This window comes from Euprymna scolopes, chromosome 8, assembly GCF_053919585.1.
Source record: "Euprymna scolopes isolate OS-2025 chromosome 8, ASM5391958v1, whole genome shotgun sequence".
NCBI classification, from domain to species: Eukaryota; Metazoa; Mollusca; class Cephalopoda; order Sepiida; family Sepiolidae; genus Euprymna; species Euprymna scolopes.
The window spans coordinates 40,785,515-40,810,770 of record NC_136489.1 but is presented as its reverse complement, the minus strand read 5'-3'; the positions used below and the strand labels follow the sequence as shown (position 1 = coordinate 40,810,770).

General features: G+C 33.2%; 1 protein-coding gene across 25 annotated transcripts in view; it reads right to left on the bottom strand.

Annotated features, from left to right (window-relative positions):
• The window catches only part of LOC145283523 (transcription factor collier-like), a 581,603-nt gene that overhangs the window by 458,139 nt on the left and 98,208 nt on the right, over window positions 1–25,256 (bottom strand). For all 25 annotated transcript variants that reach the window (XM_080132372.1, XM_080132385.1, XM_080132387.1 and 22 more), the window contains one exon: window positions 6,774–6,927. In XM_080132372.1, coding sequence (XP_079988498.1) covers window positions 6,774–6,927 — 154 coding nt within the window. The remainder of the gene's footprint in view (window positions 1–6,773; window positions 6,928–25,256) is intronic.

The following is a 25,256-nucleotide window of genomic DNA, read 5'->3' as shown; positions in this document are numbered from 1 at the left end:
TTTAAGAAAGAAGCTTTGTTCATGGAATCTACGTTTAGGTTTAGACACAGATAAAGATTGAGGGAAATTATTGATAATGGTTTCAGATCGACGAGTGTTTTTCGTGAGAGTCAGGTCAGGGTGAGGGCGTAGATTGGAGCTCAGACGAGCACTTGCTATGAAAATAACGATAAAGCAGATTTAAAATTGTGCAAAGAAATATAAATTAAAATGTTAGTTATGTAGAAATAAGCTTTTCCTGACTGAAAACCTATGGAACTCATTGCATTTTGGCCAATTGTACTTTTCAGTAATCGTAAATAGTATAGATTCTGTCTGGAGAATTTCAGCAGACCCCAATTACAGGAATCAATAAAAGCGAGTTTCATTCTCCTGTGCCATGATTGGGCAGGACAATTAAAATCTGTACGGCGTATTTGGGTAGTGCGTGGAGTGGCTAATTGAACACAACTGTTGTCTTGGCTGCAGTTATGGTTGGCAAGGGGTGGGCGTAACGGAAAAGTCGACAGAGAGAGAGAGAGAGAGAGAGAGAGAGAGAGAGAGAGAGAGAGAGGATGGGTTCTATCGATATAATTTTGCAGCAGGGACGTCGATCGAGTTAGCCTAATTCATTTAGAGAAATAAGATTACGAATAAATATGGTCGCTCTGTCCGTCTGAAATGGCCTAAACGATGACTCGGCTCGTCCCCATGAACATATCCGACATTTATTTCTCCCTATCACCCCCTCCTCTATGCAAGTCTTCATAGGTTTGGTCCTTCTCCCCTACACCCCCCCTCCTTTCCTTATCCAACAAGCAGGCTTTGGACGTCATCTTTGTTTTTATTTTACTTGGAACCGTCAGCCCCCCCCCTCTGCCATAGTGAAATAACGCAAACATAACCCCTGCAGTTTCCCCTCCATCATCGCAGACACGTTTTTAGGGTTAATGTAGACATTAATTATAGGTTCATAATTCGGGTTTATGAAGAATCCGATTTATTGCGGCGAACAAGACATGGGGAATTAGAATAACACCGACGGAGATAGATGCGTACTTTCAAACAAGTACTTGCGTACGTATGCGTGTAACTAAATTCTATGTTTCTGAATTTTGGAGATGAGGATTGATTATTCGTGTTATTTGGATTCCTACGATTACTGTGCTCATCTTGAGTGTCATTTTCACAACGTTTCGGTCGACGTAAGCTTCGACCTTCTTCAGGTGTATCTTGTCGAACTCTGGAATGTTTCCGTTGAACTCGATAATCTGGGTGAAATTTTTGAACGGAACCCTTTATTTACTTCACGGGGTAGCATGCTCTCGTTCCGTCAGTCATGATCGGATAGTTGTCCTAAGTGATTAGCAAATGTATTTTCAGGAGAACATCACTTGTGCAATTGATTTTTCCAAGTACTTTAATTACTGCGCCACGGGTCATTACACATTACTCGGATCTTTTTGTCTTATTACATATCTCATATATTTAAAGAAAAATACGGGGGATCTAGCAGAGAAGTCAAGAAATGAAAGGAAAAATGGTCAAGAAATCAAATATACAATAAATAAATGCTGATATAGCCAATAAAACTGATTTTATACCTACCTGGCTCATCTTTTGTGTTTTAAAGACTTTTTAAATACTCTGTCTTCATCTGAAATATTTATTTTTCACGAGGTCTTAGTCAACAAAGATGGCCGCCGACATATGAGGAATGTGGCCGCCATATTTATTGGCTTAGAGCTCGTGAAAAATAAATATTTCCGATGAAAATAGAGCATTTAAATCTACCTAAAAAACAGAAAAATAAACCAAGTATACACAAAAGTAACTTTCATTGGCTATAATAACATTTATTGTATATTTGATTTTCCCCCCTTTTTTCATTTGTTGACTTCTCTGATTACTCCCCAAAATATAGCACTTATTCCTTATTGTCACACTTATAGTTCTTTTTTTAATACAGAAAGGGGCGGGGGCGAAAATGAGATAATGGATGAATAAAAAAGAGAGAGAAAAAAAACGAAACATAATTCGGTAATTATATGTTCGTTGAATTAAGAATAAATCGCTAAATAGAATCCCCCTCCAAATAAGAAATCTAAGCCATTCCTTCTCGCATGCCTTGACTTCTTGCAGGCATTACCCATTGTGCATTTTCTGTACAAAATCCCTTACCTCATACACAGCCGACATCGAATAATCAAGAGTCACATGACCGGGATCACGTGACGCTTGATTATTTATTCATTTGCAGACGAGCCAACGTGTTAATGGCATTCGGTAAGCAGGCGACGCTTTCAATTTGTGTACACACGATCTTCAGAGCCAACCGCTAAAACCTCGATGCTGTTTTTTTTAAATTATGTTTTTAAATTTTTTTTTCGAACGATCGTTTTAATGTTCGCATATTTCTTCAAATTGTTTCCGCGACGATTTTCTAACGAGAAAATTAATATTTTCATTAACATCGTAATATCTTTTTTCCACGATTTTTGTTTTTATGTTCTTGAAGTTTTTAGATGCAGAATTTCTATTCGCATTATTTAAATTATTCGGACTACTGTTCTCATCTTGGGTATTATTTCATAAGATGTCGGCTGATGTAACCGACTTTCTGCAAGGAACCGCCATGACGTAACGAATAAAGTACTTAGTAAATTCCATCGTAAGTGACACCTGAAGGCAAAAGGTTCAATCCTCATTGCGAGCGAGACATACAATAGCTAATTACTTAGGACTTCTATCCGGTCATGGTTAACAGAACACAAACATGCTATCCCGTGTATGAAATAAACGTCTCCGTTCGAAATTCCGTTCAAATTCTCGAGTTACATCTAAAGAAGGTTGGACCCTAATTCGACCGAAATGTCACTGTCCAGTTGTGCCCTTGAAATAGGGCTCTATACAAGATCAACAATAATATTCGTCTTTTTTGTCTAGCTCGTACGTAATAAAAACGTAGATGGATTATGTTTTTACCGCGGTACTATACATTATTTCCTAATAAATTTAAATAATAATGAGGAGAATAGACGACCGAGAACCAACATCCATTGGATGACTGCAACGAGAACTGGAACCTTGGGAAGGTTTATTACCACACAAATTCAAGTAAAGGCCAATAATCGTTATCAACGAGAAATAAATGGAAAACAGCTGTTGCGATAACGCAAATTATTTGCAAAAGTTATCGAAAGAGGCGATGAGTACTGGAAATATGTGAGGACTTGTCACTCAGATTCCAATGAACACCATAGGTTGTTCTCAAAGAGACATCTTTGATGTTCTGTGTGAAACTCCTTTATTATAATAATAATAATAATAATAATAATAATAATAATAATGCATGTGACTCCTTGTTTATACCCGGGCGACATCACCATGGAGAATGCTTAAATACAAGTAGTCCTTTTTTTTTTAATAAGGAAGCGCCATTTACAATTATTTCTTTTTTTTTCTGTTGGTTAAATTTTAGGATCAAGAGACTGGGTTATATATGTTGAAAACAATTTTATTTATTGAATAAAGCCCTATACCAAGGTCAAAAAATAATCTTCGTCTTATCTATTTCACAATTCACAAGATCATGGGTGGGTCATGGTTATGAGACGCTCCACATTTTTTTTTATTTTAGTTTGTCTTTTTAGTTTTACGAAAATCCTTTTCGGTTATTTAATGCCGGATCCAGTAATTTTGGAAAAAGTTTTTTTTTTTTTTTTTTTTTTTTTGCTTCAAGCTCATTAGGTCTTCAAATACTTATCCATAGTGTTTGAATTGATTGTTTTCTAAAGGAAATATTTTTTTTAACTTTGCAGAACATGGTGGAGTTTTGTAAAGGAAAAGAAAAAATAACATTAATGTTTGATGCGTTTAAGGTTATGAAGCCACTACCTTCAGACAGGTTGAGCTGGTAGCACCAGGCTTTTTTTTTTTATAAATAATAAGTTTAAACAGATAACAACAATTATAATAGAATACACGTGGCTTCTGATTTATTCCCGGGCGACGTCAGCGAGAAGAATACTTGGATACAAATAATACTTTTTTTTTCTTTTTTAAATAAGAAAGCGTCATTTAGAATTAATTCATGCTCAATTGTTCACACTTTAAGATCAAAGGACAGAGTTATGCATGATGGAAACCATTTTTCATGGAGGGCGCCCGCTCTTGTTTTGGCTTCACACAATAAGGCATTCGAATGAGAATTTCTTTAAAAATCGTACAAAAAGAAAATAATAATAAAAAACAGTCATAATAAGATGCAGCCTTCAAACACATGCAAATACGAATGTGACAAAACGACTGTTTAAATTATTCACAACCGTCTGAATATTAAAACATTTTTTAAAACTATTTTCTCTTTTCTTTTTAGCTAACAGCGATAATGACAACAAATTATTGGCTTGTAAATTTATTCTCCCAACTATCAACGCCGCCATTTCATAGGCGAACATAATTACTGAGTAAATCGTTCAAGTTATCTCTCCGTCGAAGTGATACGAAGGCGCGACAGTTGAAAGGTGAGGATCGTCTGAATTGGTTACCCCGAATGAGGTATTAAAAAATCGATCACACAACTAGGGATAGCGTTTGTTATTGAAAACACTTTTTGAATCGATCTCATTTGTTTTGAAAAATGTGTGTGTGTGTGTGTGTGTGTGAGTGAGTGAGTGAGTGAGACGTTTATATTAATTAAAAAATATTATTTCGGGAAATAAAAATACTAACATATGAGAAGCAAATCGATAGAAGGGATTATAAGAAATAGATGATAAACATTTATTATCCGTGAAAGAAGCGAAAAATTGAAGTGTACTCAAAGGTAAACGCCCATAGCTGAATCAAAGTAACAAGTTTTCAAAATAAAATATTAAAAAGTAAAAAACACTCAAGATGAGAACAGTAGTCCGAATATTCCAAAATAATATGAATAACAAATCTTTATCTCAAAATTAAAATCATGTATTATGTTTCTGAAGTTTTTAGATGAGGATTTCTAATCTAAATATTAATTCTTAATTTACTTGGGCAACGTCCGGTGTCACACAAAAAAAAAAATGATCATCATCGCAGACATTAACTAATGAGAACGAATTCCTTCCCTTTATAGTCACTCTTTATCGGTTAAAATCATTAAACCATTTCCTCACCAAAACTTTTCAGAAAAAAAAAACATGGCTGTCTGTTTACAGTTTCAAATTGGTTATTTTATTTTATAACTTTAAAAGTCATGTTGAGGAGACTAAAGTTTTTTTTATTATAGTTTCTTTGTTTTAAAAAAATGTGCAATTGAATTGATATCTGCTCCTTTATGATCTATATTAAAAATTATTCAGAAAAAAAAAACAAGGTGTTGCGTTGAATTTTCATTGAAAAAAAAATGTAAATTTTTTAAACTAATTTTTTAGTTTAAAAAGATAAAATAGAATTTATTAAAAACGTTTTTTTTTAATTCGTTATTTGTTTTATTTTATTTTTTATTCATTTAATTCATGTTTTAAAAAAAATTCAACGATCGTGGAATTTTCACGAGTTCTGCTAGTTGTATTATTTGGATTATTCCGATTGATGTTCTTATCTAAGCAATATTTAGTTTTAAGTAACATTCCTCTGGAGGCTGAAGTTCAGTTATTAGTGTAGAGAATACAATTACGAATTACTTAAAACCCGGTCAACACTTAGAGGAGCGAGAAGATGCGACTCCCTGGATTACTTAAGGGTTCCCTTAGAAAGCCCGTGCAAATTCCATAATTCGACAAGATACACCTAATCAAGGTCGGAGGTTACATCGACTGATTCGTTATGAGAAAAACATTTAAGGTGACATCAGCAGTTAAATAATAAACCAGTCATCCAATATTAATGAAGCAATATTACTTAGGCAAGCAATAAGGAATGATGCACGAATATTTAAGAGACAAATTTATCAAATAATTTAGTTGTACAAAAACCAAGTTTGCCCAGCTGGGAAAACTTGGGTTTTTGTACCGGAAAAATATCCAGTAAATAAAACGTTGCTTAGTAAATCGTGTCATCTAATCTATATATCTATCTATAAAAGTAAGAATGTGTGTGTGTGTGTGTGTGTGTGTGTGTGAGAGTGAGTGAGTGAGTGAGTGAGTGAGAGAGAGAGAGAGACAACTTCTAAACCTATATACTCAACGATATTTTTATATACAGACGTGAAATTTTGTATATAGGGCATTCAGACACGTGGACAACTTTTTAATCGGTTTTCATCCCGAAAAAGACTGCTAAGAGGGGAAAATTGAATAATTATTGTTGTTAGTGATCAGATTCTTTTATCTGGTTGTCAAATGTTTCACGAGTTTTGAAAACCCTATTTAAAGATCGCGGCAAGCTAGTCTAATGGTTACCGTACTTGACTGTTTTTATGCTTTGGTTTCGATCTCAGCTCGAATATTTTTTTACTTACAAGTCTACTGTTTAGAAAAACATAATAGTCACATGCGCAAGTCTAAGTTTGTTTACGTTTTTTCAATTCATTGTTTAAATGAATGTAACGTTAGGTTTAATACCGGGCAGCGACAGCTACATCATATATATAGAGAGAGAGAGAAAGAGAGAGAGAGAGAGCGAAAGGGAGAGAGAGAGAGAGAGGGAGAAAGAGAGAGAGAGAGAGAGAGAGGGGGTGTAAGATAGAAGCTATAACAGACATGCTACAATTTTTAATCTTTTCTATTTTATTTGTTGGAAAACCTTAAATAGATCTCAACTTTGTAACAAAACTAAAAACAAAGAAATAGAGAAAGAAATGAATCACTTACCTGGTCTTTTTCTACGAAATCGATAAATGCTGTCCGTTCCACTTCAACTGGCTGACCCTGTCGGTCGTACATCGCCAGCACAAAGTGGAAGAAATTGCTTTTTCGTAAATTACTCGGGGGCTGTTTTTCGAAATGTGCCCTCCCCAGCCCCACGCTAAAACAAAATAAATAAAAAGAAAACGTTAAAATTTGCATTCGAAAAGTGAAAATAAGTTTTGCTTAACTCATTAAATTATATATATATATAACTACTTAATTTACTCACATAAAATTAATATACGAAAGTATAAATGTATGCGTAAACTTTAAGTATTTACTTCAAAAGTGATCAATACGTAGGTAGAGCGCATAAGCCTGAAGAGTCCTAGAGTGGATGAAAAGCGGAATATTCAGTGTAGCTTAATCGCCATATATATTTTATAACTCACTATATATATATATATATATATATATATATATATATATATATATATATACACACATATACATATATATATATATACACATATATATATACACACATATATATATATACACACACACATATATATATATATACACACACACATATATATACACACACATATATATATATACACAAACATATATATACACAAACATATATATACACAAACATATATATACACAAACATATATATACACAAACATACATATATACACATACATATATACACATACATATATACACATACACATACATACACATATAAACATATATACACATACATACATACATACATACATACATACATATAACTTTTGTATCTGTTAACCCAGTTGAAAATCTACCGTCATCCACATTTTAAAGCGTAATACATTGCTGAATTTATCTCCGTTTTACTATAAAATCTTAACTGCTTTTAGAAAGTGGTGAGAATTTATTACTAGGAAATTAATTCCCAAATAAAGCAGATGCTATGACAGTTCAACCAACTAACTTATTTGAACGCTTGTGTAAATAGAGCTTAAAACATTACCTTAACAAAAATAGTGTGACGTAATTCGTTTGTGATTTATGTTTCGTTTAAAAAAAAAATGAAAAGGCAAACATATACGATAATAAAAAATTAGATAATGAATAGATGAACATTAGATGGTAGACAATATCAGTGGAGTTTTAAATTATTTTAATAGTGCAACAATTTATTTTGTTATAAATCACGTATTGGTGTTAATAAAATTTAATAAATACTAGAATTTCTGGATGACACCATACATGCAAGGAGGAAGCAGGCACTCACTATATGTGCGAGAGAGCGTACACACACGTCAATATAAACACACACATAATACGGATATAAACGCACGTGCAATGGTTAACACAGAAAAGTTGTGTGCACGTTGAGGGTATGCAAACAGATTAAAAGAAATATATTATTCTGTTCAACCTAACATATGATAGTAAGATCAGAACTAATATATATATATATATATATATATATATATATATATATATATATAAATTAAGGATTGGTATATATAAAAGGTGAAATATAATTGAAGAAACATGTTTCTACACATATACACACCCATATATATATATATATATATATATATATATATATATATATATATATATACATATATATATATATATATATGATTTTGTAATCCCCAAATATATTTGTTCTTTTAATGGATTGATAGTTGCTATTTTTTCTGAGGAGTAAAAGGCGAATTTCAATAATATATATATATATATATATATATATATATATATGTATATATATACACACACATATACAATAAGTAAATGAATGATTTTGTGCTACAAAACAGTTGCTGTCAAGAATTGTGAATGTCAACGTAATTAAAGGAAAAAAAATGTAAGATGGTTTACATCATGGAATTTGGAAGATAGACTTTTGTCATATATATATATATATATATATATATATATATATATATATGAATTTACCTGCTATCCCGTTTTTAAAAGATGGAATCACCCGATCGTCGAAGACAAGATGCAAGCAAACAAAGTCAATAGAGTTTTATAATTATGTTGACTATGATCATTTTTTCTGTAATTTTCCGTTGTAAAACAACTTATTCATAGAATAAGATTTGGTGTTTTTTTTAAGTAAAGGATGATATCACATTATTCGGTTTTCAAAACTTTCCAAAATAAAACTTATATAATGTTTAAAAAAAATGTAACGAAGCTCTTATTCAAAATTCGCGCCAACTACGTCAACACATTGCTTTCAGACTTCACAACAAACGTCAATAACAACGGGCGTATATTTGCGTCTTTCCACGAGAGCCCTATCTCTCGAAATTAATAGCACCAGCAACATGCAGAAAATACCCAAATCTTTGTTTAAAAAGGTTTCTTACATTGAAAATACCAGAAAAATGATTTATTCATTCATTAAAATTATAGGACATCATTTGGTTTTTCTAAAAATTTACAAATTTTAATCTTACAAAGTAATGCTTGCTAAGATACGACCAAGTTTCGCTATTCAGATTGACATAAAGGTTTGTGGTTTAGTTGTATATCGCTCCGACCCGCCAAGCGCCTTGCTCCCAAACGTTTGCCAATCAATACGATTGGCAAGATCGATTGAAAAGGATCATAGTCAATCATTACGGTTGGCGTCACCCACGAGTGCGCATTCAATAAGGTTAGTGAAACGCCAATTCATCCCATCCACGGCTTCTTCCCATCTCGCATAATTCGGGGCAATGTTGCTGGACGACCAAGGTTTGTTTTAATAGAATAAATCTATTAGCAAAATAAAGCAATGATTGTATTGGCTTTCAAGCGAAAACCATTTTCCATATCCGACTTTTGAGGCCGGTAACACGCTGACTAGATAACATTTAAATAGGACGTAGAGCGAGATACTATAGAGGGGAGATGGTGACAAAGGAGGCTACAGTATATATATTATATAATATATAAATAAAAGTATATTACACAAATCTTAAAATGCAAATATTAACTATTTAAATATAATAGATGCGAGGGAAAATTCCATATAATAATAAGACAAGGAGAGGGGAAAAGGTGGATAGAAAACTGTTGGGAAAAAAGGGGCTAAGGGTGGAAGCACGGCGGTAGGGATAGCAAAAGGAAGCAGGGAAACCGATGGGAGAGAGAGGTGGAAAAATGTAAGGACGGGAGTGACGGCCAGGATGAGAAAACATGATGCAAATATAAACGAGAAATAGAGAATAAGATTTTTTATTTATATAGACAAATATTACATAGTCGCTACACTGAACATGCTAATATTTTGGACAATTGGTTGGCAAGAAACCAAAAGTCACTGATCAGGCGACGTAATGTAGCTAATTTGACACTCAAAATCCGTTCAGTGTAGAGACTATATAATATTTGTCTGTATAAGTAAAAAATATATTTTACTCTTTTTTATTGAGAACTCTTAATAACCTCGTTTTAATTCATGAGTTTTATATCCTGAATACATTTAACTTATATATATATATATATATATATATATATATATATATTAGATAGATAGCGAGAAATATACGCAGTTCGCACGAGTGGCCAAGAATACTCTGCACCAACTTGGGAAGATTTTGTACCATCCACCTTATTCACCTGACCAATTTCTTCCCCTTCCTGGATAATTATCTTCATGGGAAATCCTTCACCAATGAAGCAGATTTGCGTCAATCCCTCACGTATTCTTCGTGTCACAACCCCCCACGGACTTCTTTGCGGCCCCCAGCTCTATCAGAAGGATATTGAAAGCTAAAGACACGTTGACCAAGAGTGCTGGATGTCGATGCAATTACTTACAAGACTAAATATAACGAACCAATACTGTGAATCGTTTACTATTTTTTTACCTTTAAAAACGGGCAGAACTTTTTAATTAGTTTGTATATATAGCGAAAAGCATATAGTAAGAGGGAAAGCAAGAAAGATATAGGAGAGATAAAGATAAAGAAACGGAGGGAGAGAGAGATAAAGAAATTGAGTGAGAGAGAGAGATAAAGAAACAGAGAGAGAGATAAAGAAACAGAGAGAGAGATAAAGAAACAGAGAGAGAGAGATAAAGAAACAGAGAGAGAGAGAGATAAAGAAACAGAGAGAGAGAGAGATAAAGAAACAGAGAGAGAGATAAAGAAACAGAGAGAGAGATAAACAGAGAGAGAGAGAGAGAGAGAGATAAAGAAACAGAGAGAGAGAGAAAGAAACAGAGAGAGAGATAAAGAAACAGAGAAAGAGAGATAAAGAAACAGAGAGAGATAAAGAAACAGAGAGAGAGATAAAGAAACAGAGAGAGAGAGAGAGAGAGAGAGAGAAACAGAGAGAGAGAGAGAAAGAAAGGTAATGAAACAGAGAGCGAGAGAGCGATTCTACATAAAAGAGAAACAGAGAGAGAGATAAAGAAACAGAGAGAAAGAGAGAGAGAGAGTGATAAAGAAACAGAGAGATAAAGAAACAGAGAGAAAGAGAGATAAATAAACAGAGAGAAAGAGAGATAAATAAACAGAGAGAAAGAGAGATAAATAAACAGAGAGAGAGAGAGAGAGAAAGAAAGAAAGAAAGAAAGGTAATGAAGCAGAGAGAGAGAGAGAGATTCTATATAAAAGAGAAACATTACGTTTTTGAATTTTTTAGCTGAGGATTGGTTATTCATATGTGGATTTATTGGATTACTGTTCTCATCTTTAATATGATTTTCATAACGTTTCGGTCGATGTAACCTCCGACCTTCTTCACGTGTATCTTGTTGAACTCGGAAGGTTTCTGCCAAACTCGGTAATTTGAACGGAATTTCGAACGGAACCCTTTGTTTACTTGTTCCGGCAGCCATGACAGAGGTCTTAAGTAATTTGCAATTTTATTTTTCGGTCGCTCACACTAAGAATTGAACCTTCAGCCTTCAGGAGAATATCACTTTCACGACTGATTTTTCCACGTATTCTAACCATTATACCACGGATCCTTGCGGAAAAACATTCAACTGCGATTTACTTAGGACCTCTATTCAGTCATGGCTGACGAAACAAGAAAGAAAGGGGAGAAAAGGAAAGAAAACTATATAATGAAAAGGATAAATATGAAAGTTGATTTAGGAGAAATAAGCTAAACATTGATTTGGGAAACGATCATCGACAAATGCTTAAAGAGAATGTCAATTTATGGACGACAGATTTGACAATTCAGCAATATATTATTACAGGTTCATGCTTTGTTAAAATCTTACGAGAAATAGACCCGATGTGGTTGACAATTAGCCGACGCCAGACTCCACATGTCCAACCATGGCCCAATTATAACATTTACCCTTTGTTGGAAACACAAGAAAATGAAATAATGTTTGTTTCTATTTGTTTATCTTGTGACATATCAACTTTGGATTATTTTATTCCGAAACACGATACCTCCTGTAAACAATTTATTGAATACTAGCCGAAGTACCTGGCGTTACCAGGTTGTATTGGATATATTTGAACGTCCCGTCCTCATACATAATTATCTGATTTCCGGCAAAAAAATAATTGTCAAAAAACATCTATACAGAAATTAAAAAAGATCCCGCCTGCCGAAAAAATACGTTTTAATACATTTCAAATCATGCAGATATTTGCATTTATCAATACAGTGACATGATGGCAAACGTTTAAAAAAAGGACTTAGTGCCATCAGCTAAAATCGAAACTAAAACATTTCTCTACTTATATTGGTATCGAGACAAAGATAATATAGTCTAAATATTAACGCACTTCAAATAATGAATTTTATCTGCGCATGCGTAGACAGAAGTATAAACATGTCGCCTAGTAGAAATGAACATTTCGCATTCCATCATGACGATATATGCCTGTATGCGTTATTCATCAACCCAAACAAAGATTTTACTCGTTGTAAGGCATCCTTAGTGTATGATTACTATTTCCTGAGAATTTCAGTGTTATGTGACCATTAGTTTAAGAGTTTACTTGTTAGATATTCAAACTCACACATACATCTACAGTTTTATTTATATAGACAAGTTGCGATTCAGCAAGTACTTGAAAATTTAAAGTTCATGCCTCTGTCAGCGATATTAATACGCAAGTGAACCGGATTTGAACCATAGTCTAGCATGATTTTTTTTTTAATGATACCATTTTTCTAGAATTGATCCACCAAAAAAGCGGGTGGCCCCTATTTTTGTTGCATTCAAATAAATTCTCAACTACAGTTAATAACAGATTTAACACCCAACATTCTAACATTTTGTTCGTAAACGAATCTCAAATATCTTCAACGTTAAATGTGTGTTATTTATTGCAAGATAAAATTGCTTTTAAGAAATTAAACGTAGGCAAAAATAAAAAAAAAAAACTAAAAAAAAAGTAAACATTTAGATACTAAACCTTGAATATAAAACGAAATCGATTTTTCGGAGCGGGAAAATTCAACTAAAAAGGTGGGGCTTAAAAATATCCAAGTCAGATTCAACATGGTAACCATTTTTCTAAGAGATAATTTATTACGCGAAAAGTTTATAGAAAATATAGATTATAAAAAAAAGGTCGGTATTTTCATTGGGTATCGTTTATAAAATGGCTCCCAACTTAATGCTAAGATGGCGTCCAGATTTTGTGTGAATTAAGGTACGCAGTAAAAACAAGTATGAACTCAGACAAAATAAAAGAAATTAGTAATTATATATGTAATGTATATATATATGTAATGTATATATATATATATATTATATATATATATATGTGTGTGTGTGTGTGTATACATATTTGTGTGTGTGTGTGTATGTATGTGGACATATATCACTATATACCAAAGATCACTATGTTCACACTAGTTATCAACCCTTTTCACCTCCCGTCTACAAATTTTATTTTTCACTTTACTTTATACCTTTTTCTCCTATTTCTGTTCTCTTACACATTTTTTTCTTTTTATCCTTTCTTTTAATTGTATAGATAAACACATGTCATTGGATCCTAATTGACTAATTAGTTGATGAAATCCCTTAACATACAGTAACTACCCTCTAAAGCGCACTTTATACCTCTAACGCCAAATCCTACTAAAGCCCCAGTTTAACATATTTAAAGTACCATAATTATCTAATAATTCCCTACACAAACCTCTCTCCCCCCTCTGATATATAAAACTATAAGATTCCCTAACATGACTATGGCTTGACGTCGCATTCTTACCTTGTTACATAACACTTCCCCTCCTTTTTGGATGAGAAGCATTAGGCTTTGAAGTGCCTAGAATAAAGAGCTTTCATAACCCCTACATACTGTATTGTATTCTCTTGTTTCAAATTGATCAATAAATCTATACAAATCAGTATACATTTTCTATTATCAATATGTTCTCTTCTGTATATATATATATATATATATATATGTATATATATATATATATATATATATATATATATATACACTGGCAGGCCGCCCAGTATTGTCCGGTCTTAAAATATGCACAAATATTATATTTGAATTAATTCAGATTTCTTATTTATTATAAACAGAAATACCGCCAGTATTAAACGTAAGGTTAAATAAGCGAATATTATGTTTTTTTTTTCTAAATAGTTAACTTTTTGTGAGTAAAAATATATAGAGGATGAGATCAAAACCAAAACCTAAAGACAACGAGTCAAGTACAATAATCTTTAGACCAGCTTGCCACCGTCTATAAAAAGTGTTTTCAAACCTACTTATTTTTTATATGAAGAAGCTGTCATGTTTCACAACCGCGCATGCGCATTCGTGAAACAGTTGGGAAACAGATAAAAATCCGATGACCTCCAAGTAACAATTTTTTCAATTTTGACAAGTTTTTTTTTTATCGGATGAAAAGCTTTCCACATGTCTGAATAATCTATATACTAATTTTCAAGTCTGTAGATCCAAAATTCGTTGAGTATATATGTTGAGAAGTGTCCTCACACATACACATTCTCACTTCTATATGATGCTCCCTATTTTGGTTGAGCATATTGGGAAATGATAAACAAACTGTCATTAAGGTATTAAGCGACGCCTTTTGTGTAAATAAATTCAGCTTAGGCGTTTGGACAATGTTTGAAGAGTGTTAATTCACATGCCCGTCATAGCAGCAGACGAGTATCGTAACGATTAGAAGCGCTGAATGTTGTCTAGGTGGTCGAGTTTCAATCGTGGCTTTAGGTAGTTGCTTGTGTGGCCGCACTGATGAGCTGTGATACAGCGAAACAGTACTTTATGTCGACCACTCACATATATATATGTATATTAATTAGAAAAGTTAAAATGTATTGAATTAAAAAAGATTATATTTAAAATTGCTTAATGCATATGCACTGCTTTTATAAGTAAAATTATAAAAACAGCAGAATTGTTAGCAGCTCGTGGGTTTTTAAAAAATATTTTTAAGTCATCAGACACTATAATTTATATATGAAAAATTGAATTGCTGACATATTTCTATAATTTCTTGTGAATATTTTAGTGATTATATCTTGATAAACAGCGAGTTCAAACACCGAGGATGCATAATTTTGGATCATTGTCTATTTTATATTAGTAAGCATAATATAACTAAAAGAAGTCTCTAATTTTATAACAAAGCAGATCTTAACATATATGTCACAGTTTATACATTTTTTGAATTAAATTTAAATGGAACATATATATTAGTATTGGCTGGGATTCAACGAAGCACGTGTACTTCTAGTACACACACAAACACACGTATATCTCACAAGAGTACTTCACTTTGTTTAGTAATATGCAAAGTAAAACGAAAAATAGCTCACACCTTGCATTATTGGCACGTGATCTTTTGGTGTATGCTTATAATTTTGGAATTGTCCACAGTAACGAAGAGAATAAACAGCAGAAACAAAGTTACAAATTAAATGAAGAATTGATTAAAATTTGTTTGACAAGTGATTAAAATTTGTTTGACAAGTGATTAAAATTTGTTTGACAAGTTACTAAAATTTGTTTGACAAGTGATTAAAATTTTTTTGACAATTGATTAAAATTTGTTTGACAAGTGACTAAAATTTGTTTGACAAGTTACTAAAATCTGTTTGACAATTGACTAAAATTTGTTTGACAATTGATTAAAATTTGTATGACAACGGCGAAATTGATAGTGAAAATTTATGTGTATTTTACTTTCCACTTCACATAAATTGGCATCACATATTTTTCACATCCTTAATTCTTATTTATAATTTTTTTTCTACAAGCATTTACTACATATAAGTATATATCAGTTGTGATTTGTTTCGAAATCCATCGTCATTAGACCAATCGTTCCAACTTTTACGCTGGATTTTAAAGGAAATCACAGCTGACATATGTATGCACATATGTAGACAATAATAAAAAATAAAGAAAATATTACAATGCTATACTTGTTATCGAATATGTTTTTATAAACACTGGAGATTAACATCATGGAAACAACAGCAATAATTATATATATATATATATATATATATATATAATAAATGCATCTATTTTAGTATTTACTTCAACAGTGCTCGAAACACAAGTATTAAGTTTTAGTAAGTAACCTGGCGAATACTAACCAGAATGAAACATGGAAAATTTTGTGTAGCTTAATTACTCTATATATTTTCAAAACTTACTATATATATGCGCACACGCATGCATACATATCAATCAATATATACGCACATATCCCCATCTCTCTCTCTCTATATATATATATATATATATATACCCACACACACGCAATCATATATCTCTAATATATATACACACACACACGCATGCATATATCTATCAATATATGTGGACACGCATAAATATATATATCTATAAATATATACACACACATATTAATATAAAGAAACACGCATACACGAACGTAATATTAATGATAGTTTTATACGATTAGGATGAAGCAGCAACAACACCCTGTCGGAAAGTCTTCACCGTGCGTGTACACGTGTAGTGTAAAGCGATTCGCGTGCCGCAACCAGCAGATCTATATTTACTAAGCAAATATTTTGCGATGCGTTTGCGCGAAACGTCGCCACCGGTGGAGGAGCGACTACTCGCCGTGCAATTAGTCCGTTGCCGCACTTTGTGTACACAGCCGACCTACTTCCAGTCGCGGTGACGCCCGCGATACTTCCCCACCCGCTGTGAGTGTGAAATCGGCAATACCACCCTCTTCTCCTCACGGACCCTACCCCCAGAGCTATGAGGTATTGGGTCACCCATGCACAGCACCCACTTAATGACAGCAAGAGATTCTTTGGAAGTAGCGACGTTTTGAGGGTCGCACCGGAATTTTCCTTATTTTTATTGACTTATTATGAAATCTTATTCTACTGAGGGGTAGTAGGACTTAATTGATAACATGGATCCAGTCCAATTCAAATCTTCAAATTTATTGTGTTTAATTATATTCTAATATCGTTGGAAAATCTAGCTTTTCTTAACCAAGGATTACAAGTCGTATACACTCAGTATAGTTTATAGCAATAAACCATTAAAAAAAAAGGGTTAATATACTGTGAAAAAACCCCCAAAAAACAAAACAAAACAAACAGCAAACCTAGTTACAGTATACTATTACCAGTAGACCGGCAGCGTTAAGTTTCTTCAAAAACTTGAATAGAATTATTGTATACGCAACACACACACACACACACACACACACACACATGAAGAGCGTCCCAAAAGCAATACCTATTTATTTCGGCCCGAATGGATCAGAGGAGATTGCAAATTGCATTGCTATGATAACCGAAATAATGCATTCATGACCTGAAGTTTCATCTCTCTATTGCAGATATTGACGGCGTGAGACTAAGGGAACAATCAGTGCAACCAGTGTCATAGACGTGCCTCAGAAGCAAAGATGTGTAATTTAATTTCTGACAAAAATGTATTGAGAATGATAGTGACTGTAGAGAAATAAATCCTGGTGCACAAAAGGCACTTATTTTAACGGTATCACTTCCGTTTTCGTAGCTCTTCAATTTTTTTTTAGTTTTAAAAAAGGAGACTTTATTTTTGGAACGACCCTTATATATATATATATATATATATATATATCTGTGTGTGTACATAATATTTTGCAGTTAAAATAAATTTAGTATTACTTAGTAGAGAGGAAAACGGCGTTTTAAACTAAAACGATACAAAACAAAAAATATATAAATATATAACATAACACCGGGGAGCATGACAGTCAACATATACAAAATAATATCAGTGTTGTTAAGTGCAAAAAAAACAAAAACAATAAAACCAACGTATACATAATATATGATGATTACATTGAAGGAAAAAAAACGAAAAGCTAATCAGCTGGATCCGAAAAAATATATAAGAAGCTTGTAAAAATTACTCCAATGAAAAGTGTAATATATATTATATAACTATATACATTGTTAGTAAACAATTCCAATATTAAAAATATATTTATATAACATTCATATTATTTTATGGATTGTATATATATATTTATATAACATTCATATTATTTTATGGATTGTATGATAAGTCATACGCTGGTTCGTTGAATGGTATAGAAACAGCTCAATAATGCGTGTGTGTGTGTGTGTATGATATCAACATTTTTTTATTAACGATATATATGCTATGAAAGTGTAAATCCCTCTTTATTGAGCTTAAATGTGGCAATTTAAAAAATAACTTTATTACAAATATACATTAAAAGTATATATCTTATTAAAACATGTATTATATATATATATATATATATATATATATATATATATATATATATATATACATACACACCCCAAATTATTTGAAACATTACACCACTCTTCTCGTGTTACACTACAGATTAAAGGAAATGTTAAAAATTCCGTACAGATTCCTATATCGACAGAAAAATTCACGAATTTAACAATATATATTCCGGAAGAAGGTTTGAGGTTACATCGGCCGAAACATTGTGAGAATAAAACTCAGAATGAGAACAGTAATTCGACTAATCGAAATAATACATATTCATAATTTGTAAATAATTCATCAACTCATGTCTTACTAATTTTTTAAGGTCCTGGATATGACCATAAACTATATCCGATGGTGAGGCCCCAGCTTGCGGGCTCTGGGGAGTGTGGAGCCACCCTTTAATTGCCATTTCTCCCAGGTCCACTCTTACCCGGAGAACTTGTTAGGGCCCGAACTATGGGTTAAATAGAAACCGACTTGCAAAAAACAAATATATTCTTTTAAAAAAAATATTCTTCAAAATCACCGGATTCGGCATTAAATAACCTGAAAAAGGTTGATATACCGTAAAACAAAAGCAAGCAACCAACCAACCATCTTACTAACTTTCTATCACTTTCACCCTCTCCATTATATGCCGTGCGATCTTCGCTCTTATGTATGTTGTATGTTATTCTCCATCTTGTCACCTTTTATCTCCCTTTTTCTTTATTAATACATGAAAATATCAAACGATTAAGAACGACGATCTGAATATCCCACAATAAATAAAAGAGAATATTGCCACAGACAGTAATACAATGTAATACGTAGTTAGAAAGGAAAAGCGAGATAGAGAAAATGAGACATATATAACACGCAAAAACAGATTAGTTTTCTTTCTTAGGAAAACGGAATTAAACCTCAATAAGATACTTCATAATTTGATGTTGGATTTTTCATTTGAAATTTCTATATTTAATTGGCTTTGCGAACCCATTTTTCTTGGATCAAACAATTTAACCCGAGCGCAAGTAGTGACCCATGGAGTTATTTTAAGTAAATTGTCTCAGGAGTTTCTTCTTTCCTTTCTCCTCTCTTCCATTACCTCTCTCTTTTTCCATCTCTTCCTATTACTCCTTTTCCTTTCCCTCTCTCTCATTAATCTCCTCCTCTTTCGTTCCTCCCCTTTCTCCCTCCTTTTTTCTCATTATTTTCCACTATCTCTCTCACCCTTCCATCATTTCTCAATAACACTCCCTTTCATTACCCCCTGTCTCTCTCCCTCTCTTTCATTGCACCTTTTTCTTTCTCTTCTTGAAATGTAATCAGAATTGAGATGGACGAAAACTTATTTATCCGAAGATCTTAATATGTCGGTGCAAAAGTTTTTAACGGTTTGTAGAAGGCGCATTTTAAGCCATTGTAATTTATTTTATACATAGTGTTATTATTCAAATATAATCACCATAATTAATCTAACTTTTTCTTTTAGATTATTAATAGATGACTCATATTTATTTTGCAATATTCACAGTCATGTTGACCTGGAAATGACCTTTAGTCAAAAGAACGGGAGTCCTCTTCCATCAAGACAATGCTCGTTCTCACACAGCACTTCTAATTAAAGATCTAAAACAATTTGAGTAGATCTAGTTCTATTCTGCATAATCTCACCTAGCTACATCAGATTATCACTTATTTCGACGATTACAAAACCATTTAGATGGTCTTAAGTTAACATTACGAGAGAAGATTGAACACGAGTTGGATTCATATTTCATATCAAAACCCCAAGAATTTTTACAAGCGACGCATTTATAAGTTCAACGACGCAATAATAAAATTGTAAAGAGCAAAAGTGTTATGAACAAAGATTTTCAAAAAACAGTTTTTCATTGTCTAAGATGACATTTTAAAATCGGCAAAAACTTTGGCACCGAGTTCAGAAAATAAACAATGAAATGGTTTGAGATGGTTTAAAATACAAAATAAAACTAAAACCAAGGGAGATAACCCAATTTATAAACCAACAACCGCCATCTTGTAAATCAATAACTAACTTTACGATACGCAATGATTCTATCAGCGAAACCGATATTGTTTTGTTTGCTCGAACATATTTGTTTGTTACACCGCTTAAGTTGATTGTAAGTTTATTCGGAATTTACATGAACGAGTAAATTGCAGTCGGCGATGTAAACAAGGTTAATTTCGTTGTAAAAGTTTTTATAACTGATGTTTTAACGTTCGGAATTCGTTCGATCAAATAAATAAATAAGGAGCCGTTTTAGATTTACACTTATAATGATAATTTTTAGTACAGAAAATGAATAGTTTTATGACGTACACATCTGTTATGGAACGATAATGGCATATTCCAAAAATCACGTAATTTTATCAAGTACTTTGTTTTTATGTAAGAAAATAAAATTAGGAAGAAATGCTGTGTCTCAATTTTTAAATTTTGCTAAAATATAAAGGCGACAATTTAATTCGACCACAGAGATTGTATTCAAAATACAAAAAACTTTTTAATCGCTAAAAATAGTAAAATCTGATGTTCTTAAATGAAAAAAAAACTACACGATCATTTTTTTTTTTTTGGATATTCATGTTGTAATATAGCGCGAATGGCTATATGAAAATACCGATCAATGACGTTAAAGTAAAGAAAAATAATACCATAAAAAGGAGAGAGCACGCTCAGGAAGACGATCACGTTAGAGACGTAGATTGCGTTTGAGAAGATGATCACGTTAGAGACGTAGATTGCGTTTGAGAAGACGATCACGTTAGACACGTGAATGACGTTCGGGAAGACGATCACGTTGGACACGTGAATGACGTTCGGGAAGACGATCACGTTGGACACGTGAATGACGTTCGGGAAGACGATCACGTTGGACACGTGAATGACGTTCGGGAAGACGATCACGTTAGACACGTGAATGACGTTCGGGAAGACGATCACGTTAGACACGTGAATGACGTTCGGGAAGACGATCACGTTAGACACGTGAATGACGTTCGGGAAGACGATCACGTTAGACACGTGAATGACGTTCGGGAAGACGATCACGTTAGACACGTGAATGACGTTCGGGAAGACGATCACGTTAGACACGTGAATGACGTTCGGGAAGACGATCACGTTAGACACGTGAATGACGTTCGGGAAGACGATCACGTTAGACACGTGAATGACGTTCGGGAAGACGACCACGTTAGAGACGTCGATGCTACAATGTATTGAGTAACGGTATAAAGGATTTTTCTTTATTTTGTGTTCCTAAATAAGTACAGTTCTAAATAAGAACTAGAAGGAAAACCGTGATAAATAAAAGAATAAAAGAAATAAACGCTTTTAAAAGATCCACGAATACTAAAATCGTGAAATTTCCTTGACATTTAGTGATTAGCAAACGTGTGCATGACAATGGCCGACCTCAGCGATTAGCGCGGGCTCATTTCGCGTAAAAGAAACAAATCAAAATAAAACAATACTATTAATCATAAAAACGGATATCATATTTCATAGCTAAATCTTTAAATTACTCTTACGCGCCACGTTTTTCTTTTTTGAGTCTTTCATCTGTTTTGTTTTTGTTTTTTGGTTTTTTTTTTCTAATGTATGTATTTGCTCTTACGGAGTGACATCTCGGCGTGACAATACGCGGACTGAACAGCTTAATATCTAAAACGATTAGTATGAGTAGATGAAATGATCGTATTTAATAATCTTTAAGAGATTTTTTTCGATGAACTGATGCAGAATTTCGGATGTGATACCACCCGAAATTCAAAGCTAAAAAAAAAAAAAAAAAAAAAAATTAAAAACGGGTTGAATCTCACGCGAGATACGGAGTCATGAAAGCGTTGATAATCTTAAACGCGTTTCATATCACAGACAAAATATAACATTTGCTTTTAACAAATAAAAACGAAATAAAAAATGTTTAATGGAGAAATCGATCAATTAGGTTCAAAGCTCTTCTTTGTTTTTGAAATACCATATTTTAAGCTGTAATGTCATTTGATCTGAAAACTAAAAGAATTGTATCCAACTATTAGTGTTGGGACGATTAATCGGAATCGAAGCTTTTTAATTATCAGAATCTGTGTTAGAAAAGTGTGCGTCTGATTGTAGATTGCAATATTTTCCATTGCTAGTACTTGCGCAAAAATAACTATTTATTATTTTTAAATTATTAAACCAAAATATATAGATTATAATAACGACTTTAGATACAAATAGCTAAGTTAAAAGCACCGGTGAATGATGGTTGGTTGTTTTACGGCATATCAACCTTTTTCAGGTTATTTAATGCTGAATGTAGTGATTTTGAGGAACGATTTTTTAATGGAGTATATTTGTTTTTTAAGTCGGATTCTATTTAACTCATAGTTGGGACCCTAAGAGGTACTACCAATCCAGGTCAGAGTGGACCTGGGAGCAATTGCAATTAAAGGGTGGCTCCACACTCCCCAAGACCCGCAAGCTGGGGCCTCACCATCGGATATAGTTTTAGATCATATCCTGGACCACCGGTGAATGAATAGAGAAAAATGGCCCGTGACAAATATAGATGAATATTTCGAAACGAGTTTAACAATTGTTGCTGACAAGAAAACATGGGGATGATTCGGATATATATATATATATATATATATATATATATATATATATATATTAGAGAGAGATACGAGGCAGAGATACGAAGGAGATAATAGAAAGAGAAATAAAAATGAAATAAAATAGCGGTAAAGAGAGAGAGAGAGAGAGAAATAGAGAAACAGTGAAAATAACGAGAAAAAAAAGGAGAAAAATAAAGGAAATAAAGAAAACACGGGATGTAATGTGATAAAAAAGCAAGAGTATAACGAGATGAAGTAATGTGTGTGAAAAAAAGGAAAGAAAAAGATAGTGATAGCGAAAAAGAGAGAGAGAGAGAGAGAGAGAGAGAGAGAGAGAGAGAGAGAGGATATTCCTTGCATTCTGAATTCTGCCTGTCGACATCATCGGATCAACAACGAAAGAATGCCATGTCTCATCTGGTGGCCGGCATGTCTACAGTTCCATTATTAAATAAACAGATGTCCAAGTCGCGATATATGCAAAGATTCTTAATAGATTTCAAGATTTCCTTCTTGTCGAATTTTGACGACATAATTAGACGGACAACACATCGACTGACAACTTAATCGCACGGCGTTTAATGGCCGAAATGGTTAGACATTTCCAAGAAATTAGTCGCTCCGAGCAGCAAATAGATAGAGTCGTGGTATTTTCTGCTAACGAAACATTGGACAAAAGATAACATTAATGCTATCGGATATTACCGAATCGCGCACAATTGGAGGGTACGGATTAGGGTTAGGGTTAGATTGATGCTGGGGGTGGATGTTTCGCGATCGACAGCGTTGGTTATTCTATTTTGTGTCCCTTCCTTTCGCTTGAATTATTCCCATATCTATAATGATATACACGTGTCTTTCTAGTTTGCCTCTTTTTCTCGTTATCTCTAGCGATATTCGATATTCATTCGCTTGTTTTTTTTTTACAGGCAGTCCCATCACTGATTACGGCTCTTCTCCATTTTCCTCTTTCTATTCTCTCGACCTCTGTCCCTATTACTTCTCATTATCCCCCATTATTAACCCTTATTTATCTCTATTACCTCCTCTCATCTAGACCCTTTTCTCATTGGATTCCTTTCTTTCCCTTTCTTCTATTAACTCCCCTTCTCTCGGCCTCTTCTATTAGCTCCATTTCTTCGATTATCTCCCTTTCCTTTTCTCTCTACATCTCTTCCTATTACTCCTATTTCTTCTCTCCCTTCCCCTCTCTTCCGTTACTCCAATTTATCCCCCTTTCTTCAATTATTTCCCTCCCTATATTTTTCTCTTCTGCTATCTCCCTCTCTCTCTTTTAACTTCTCTCTTCATTACCCCTCTTTCTCACTCCTTTTACATACACTTTTTTTTTACATCTCTCTTCCATTTTCCTCATTTCTCTCTCTACTTCCCTTTCATTACGCCATCTTTTCTCTTTTCAATTACCCTTCTCTCCCTCATAATATATTACTCATTCTTTCTCAAATGGATTGACTTAACCTGGCAATGACATTACTTCTGCTCGACCACTGAGCAAACGACTTGATAAGCTTATTTTCTTTGACTACAAAACGAATAACTAAACGTTAACCCCTTCAAAAGGCGACCACTTCTGCTCTTACCCACATCCATGAAGGTCAGCTTGCTTGTTAGCTTGGCCATGCATAGCTAAGATTTCTTCTTTGTAATTTTTATCAGAATTAGAAATTTCTCCCCAGGGACAACGACCTTAATTTGTTATTTTAAGAATAAAGACATTCCTCATCTTATTCCATTCATAAATAAATATACAGAAGATGTTATTGATTGATTTATTCATTATTCGCTCGTCATTTATAAGCTAAAAAACCGATTCTAAAATTCCTCGGCAGTTTCAATCTGGCGACAATTTGATAATAGAAAAAAAAGAAAGAAAAGTTTTAAGCTAAGACATCTTTGTTTTTCGAAAAACTGACCAAAAACTATAAATTTTAAATACTTTATTTGATCTTCTGAGAAATTAATTGTTTGTAGACATTGAGATTATTGCAAACTAGCAGTTCAGCCCGGCCTTGCTCGGACTCTATGTAGTTTTCATATATATTGATTGTTGGAGAGCTATTGGCTACACATTAGCAAACGTGTTTCAATGACCCCCTAGCAGGGAAAATCACCTCATCAGGCAAAAAAGAG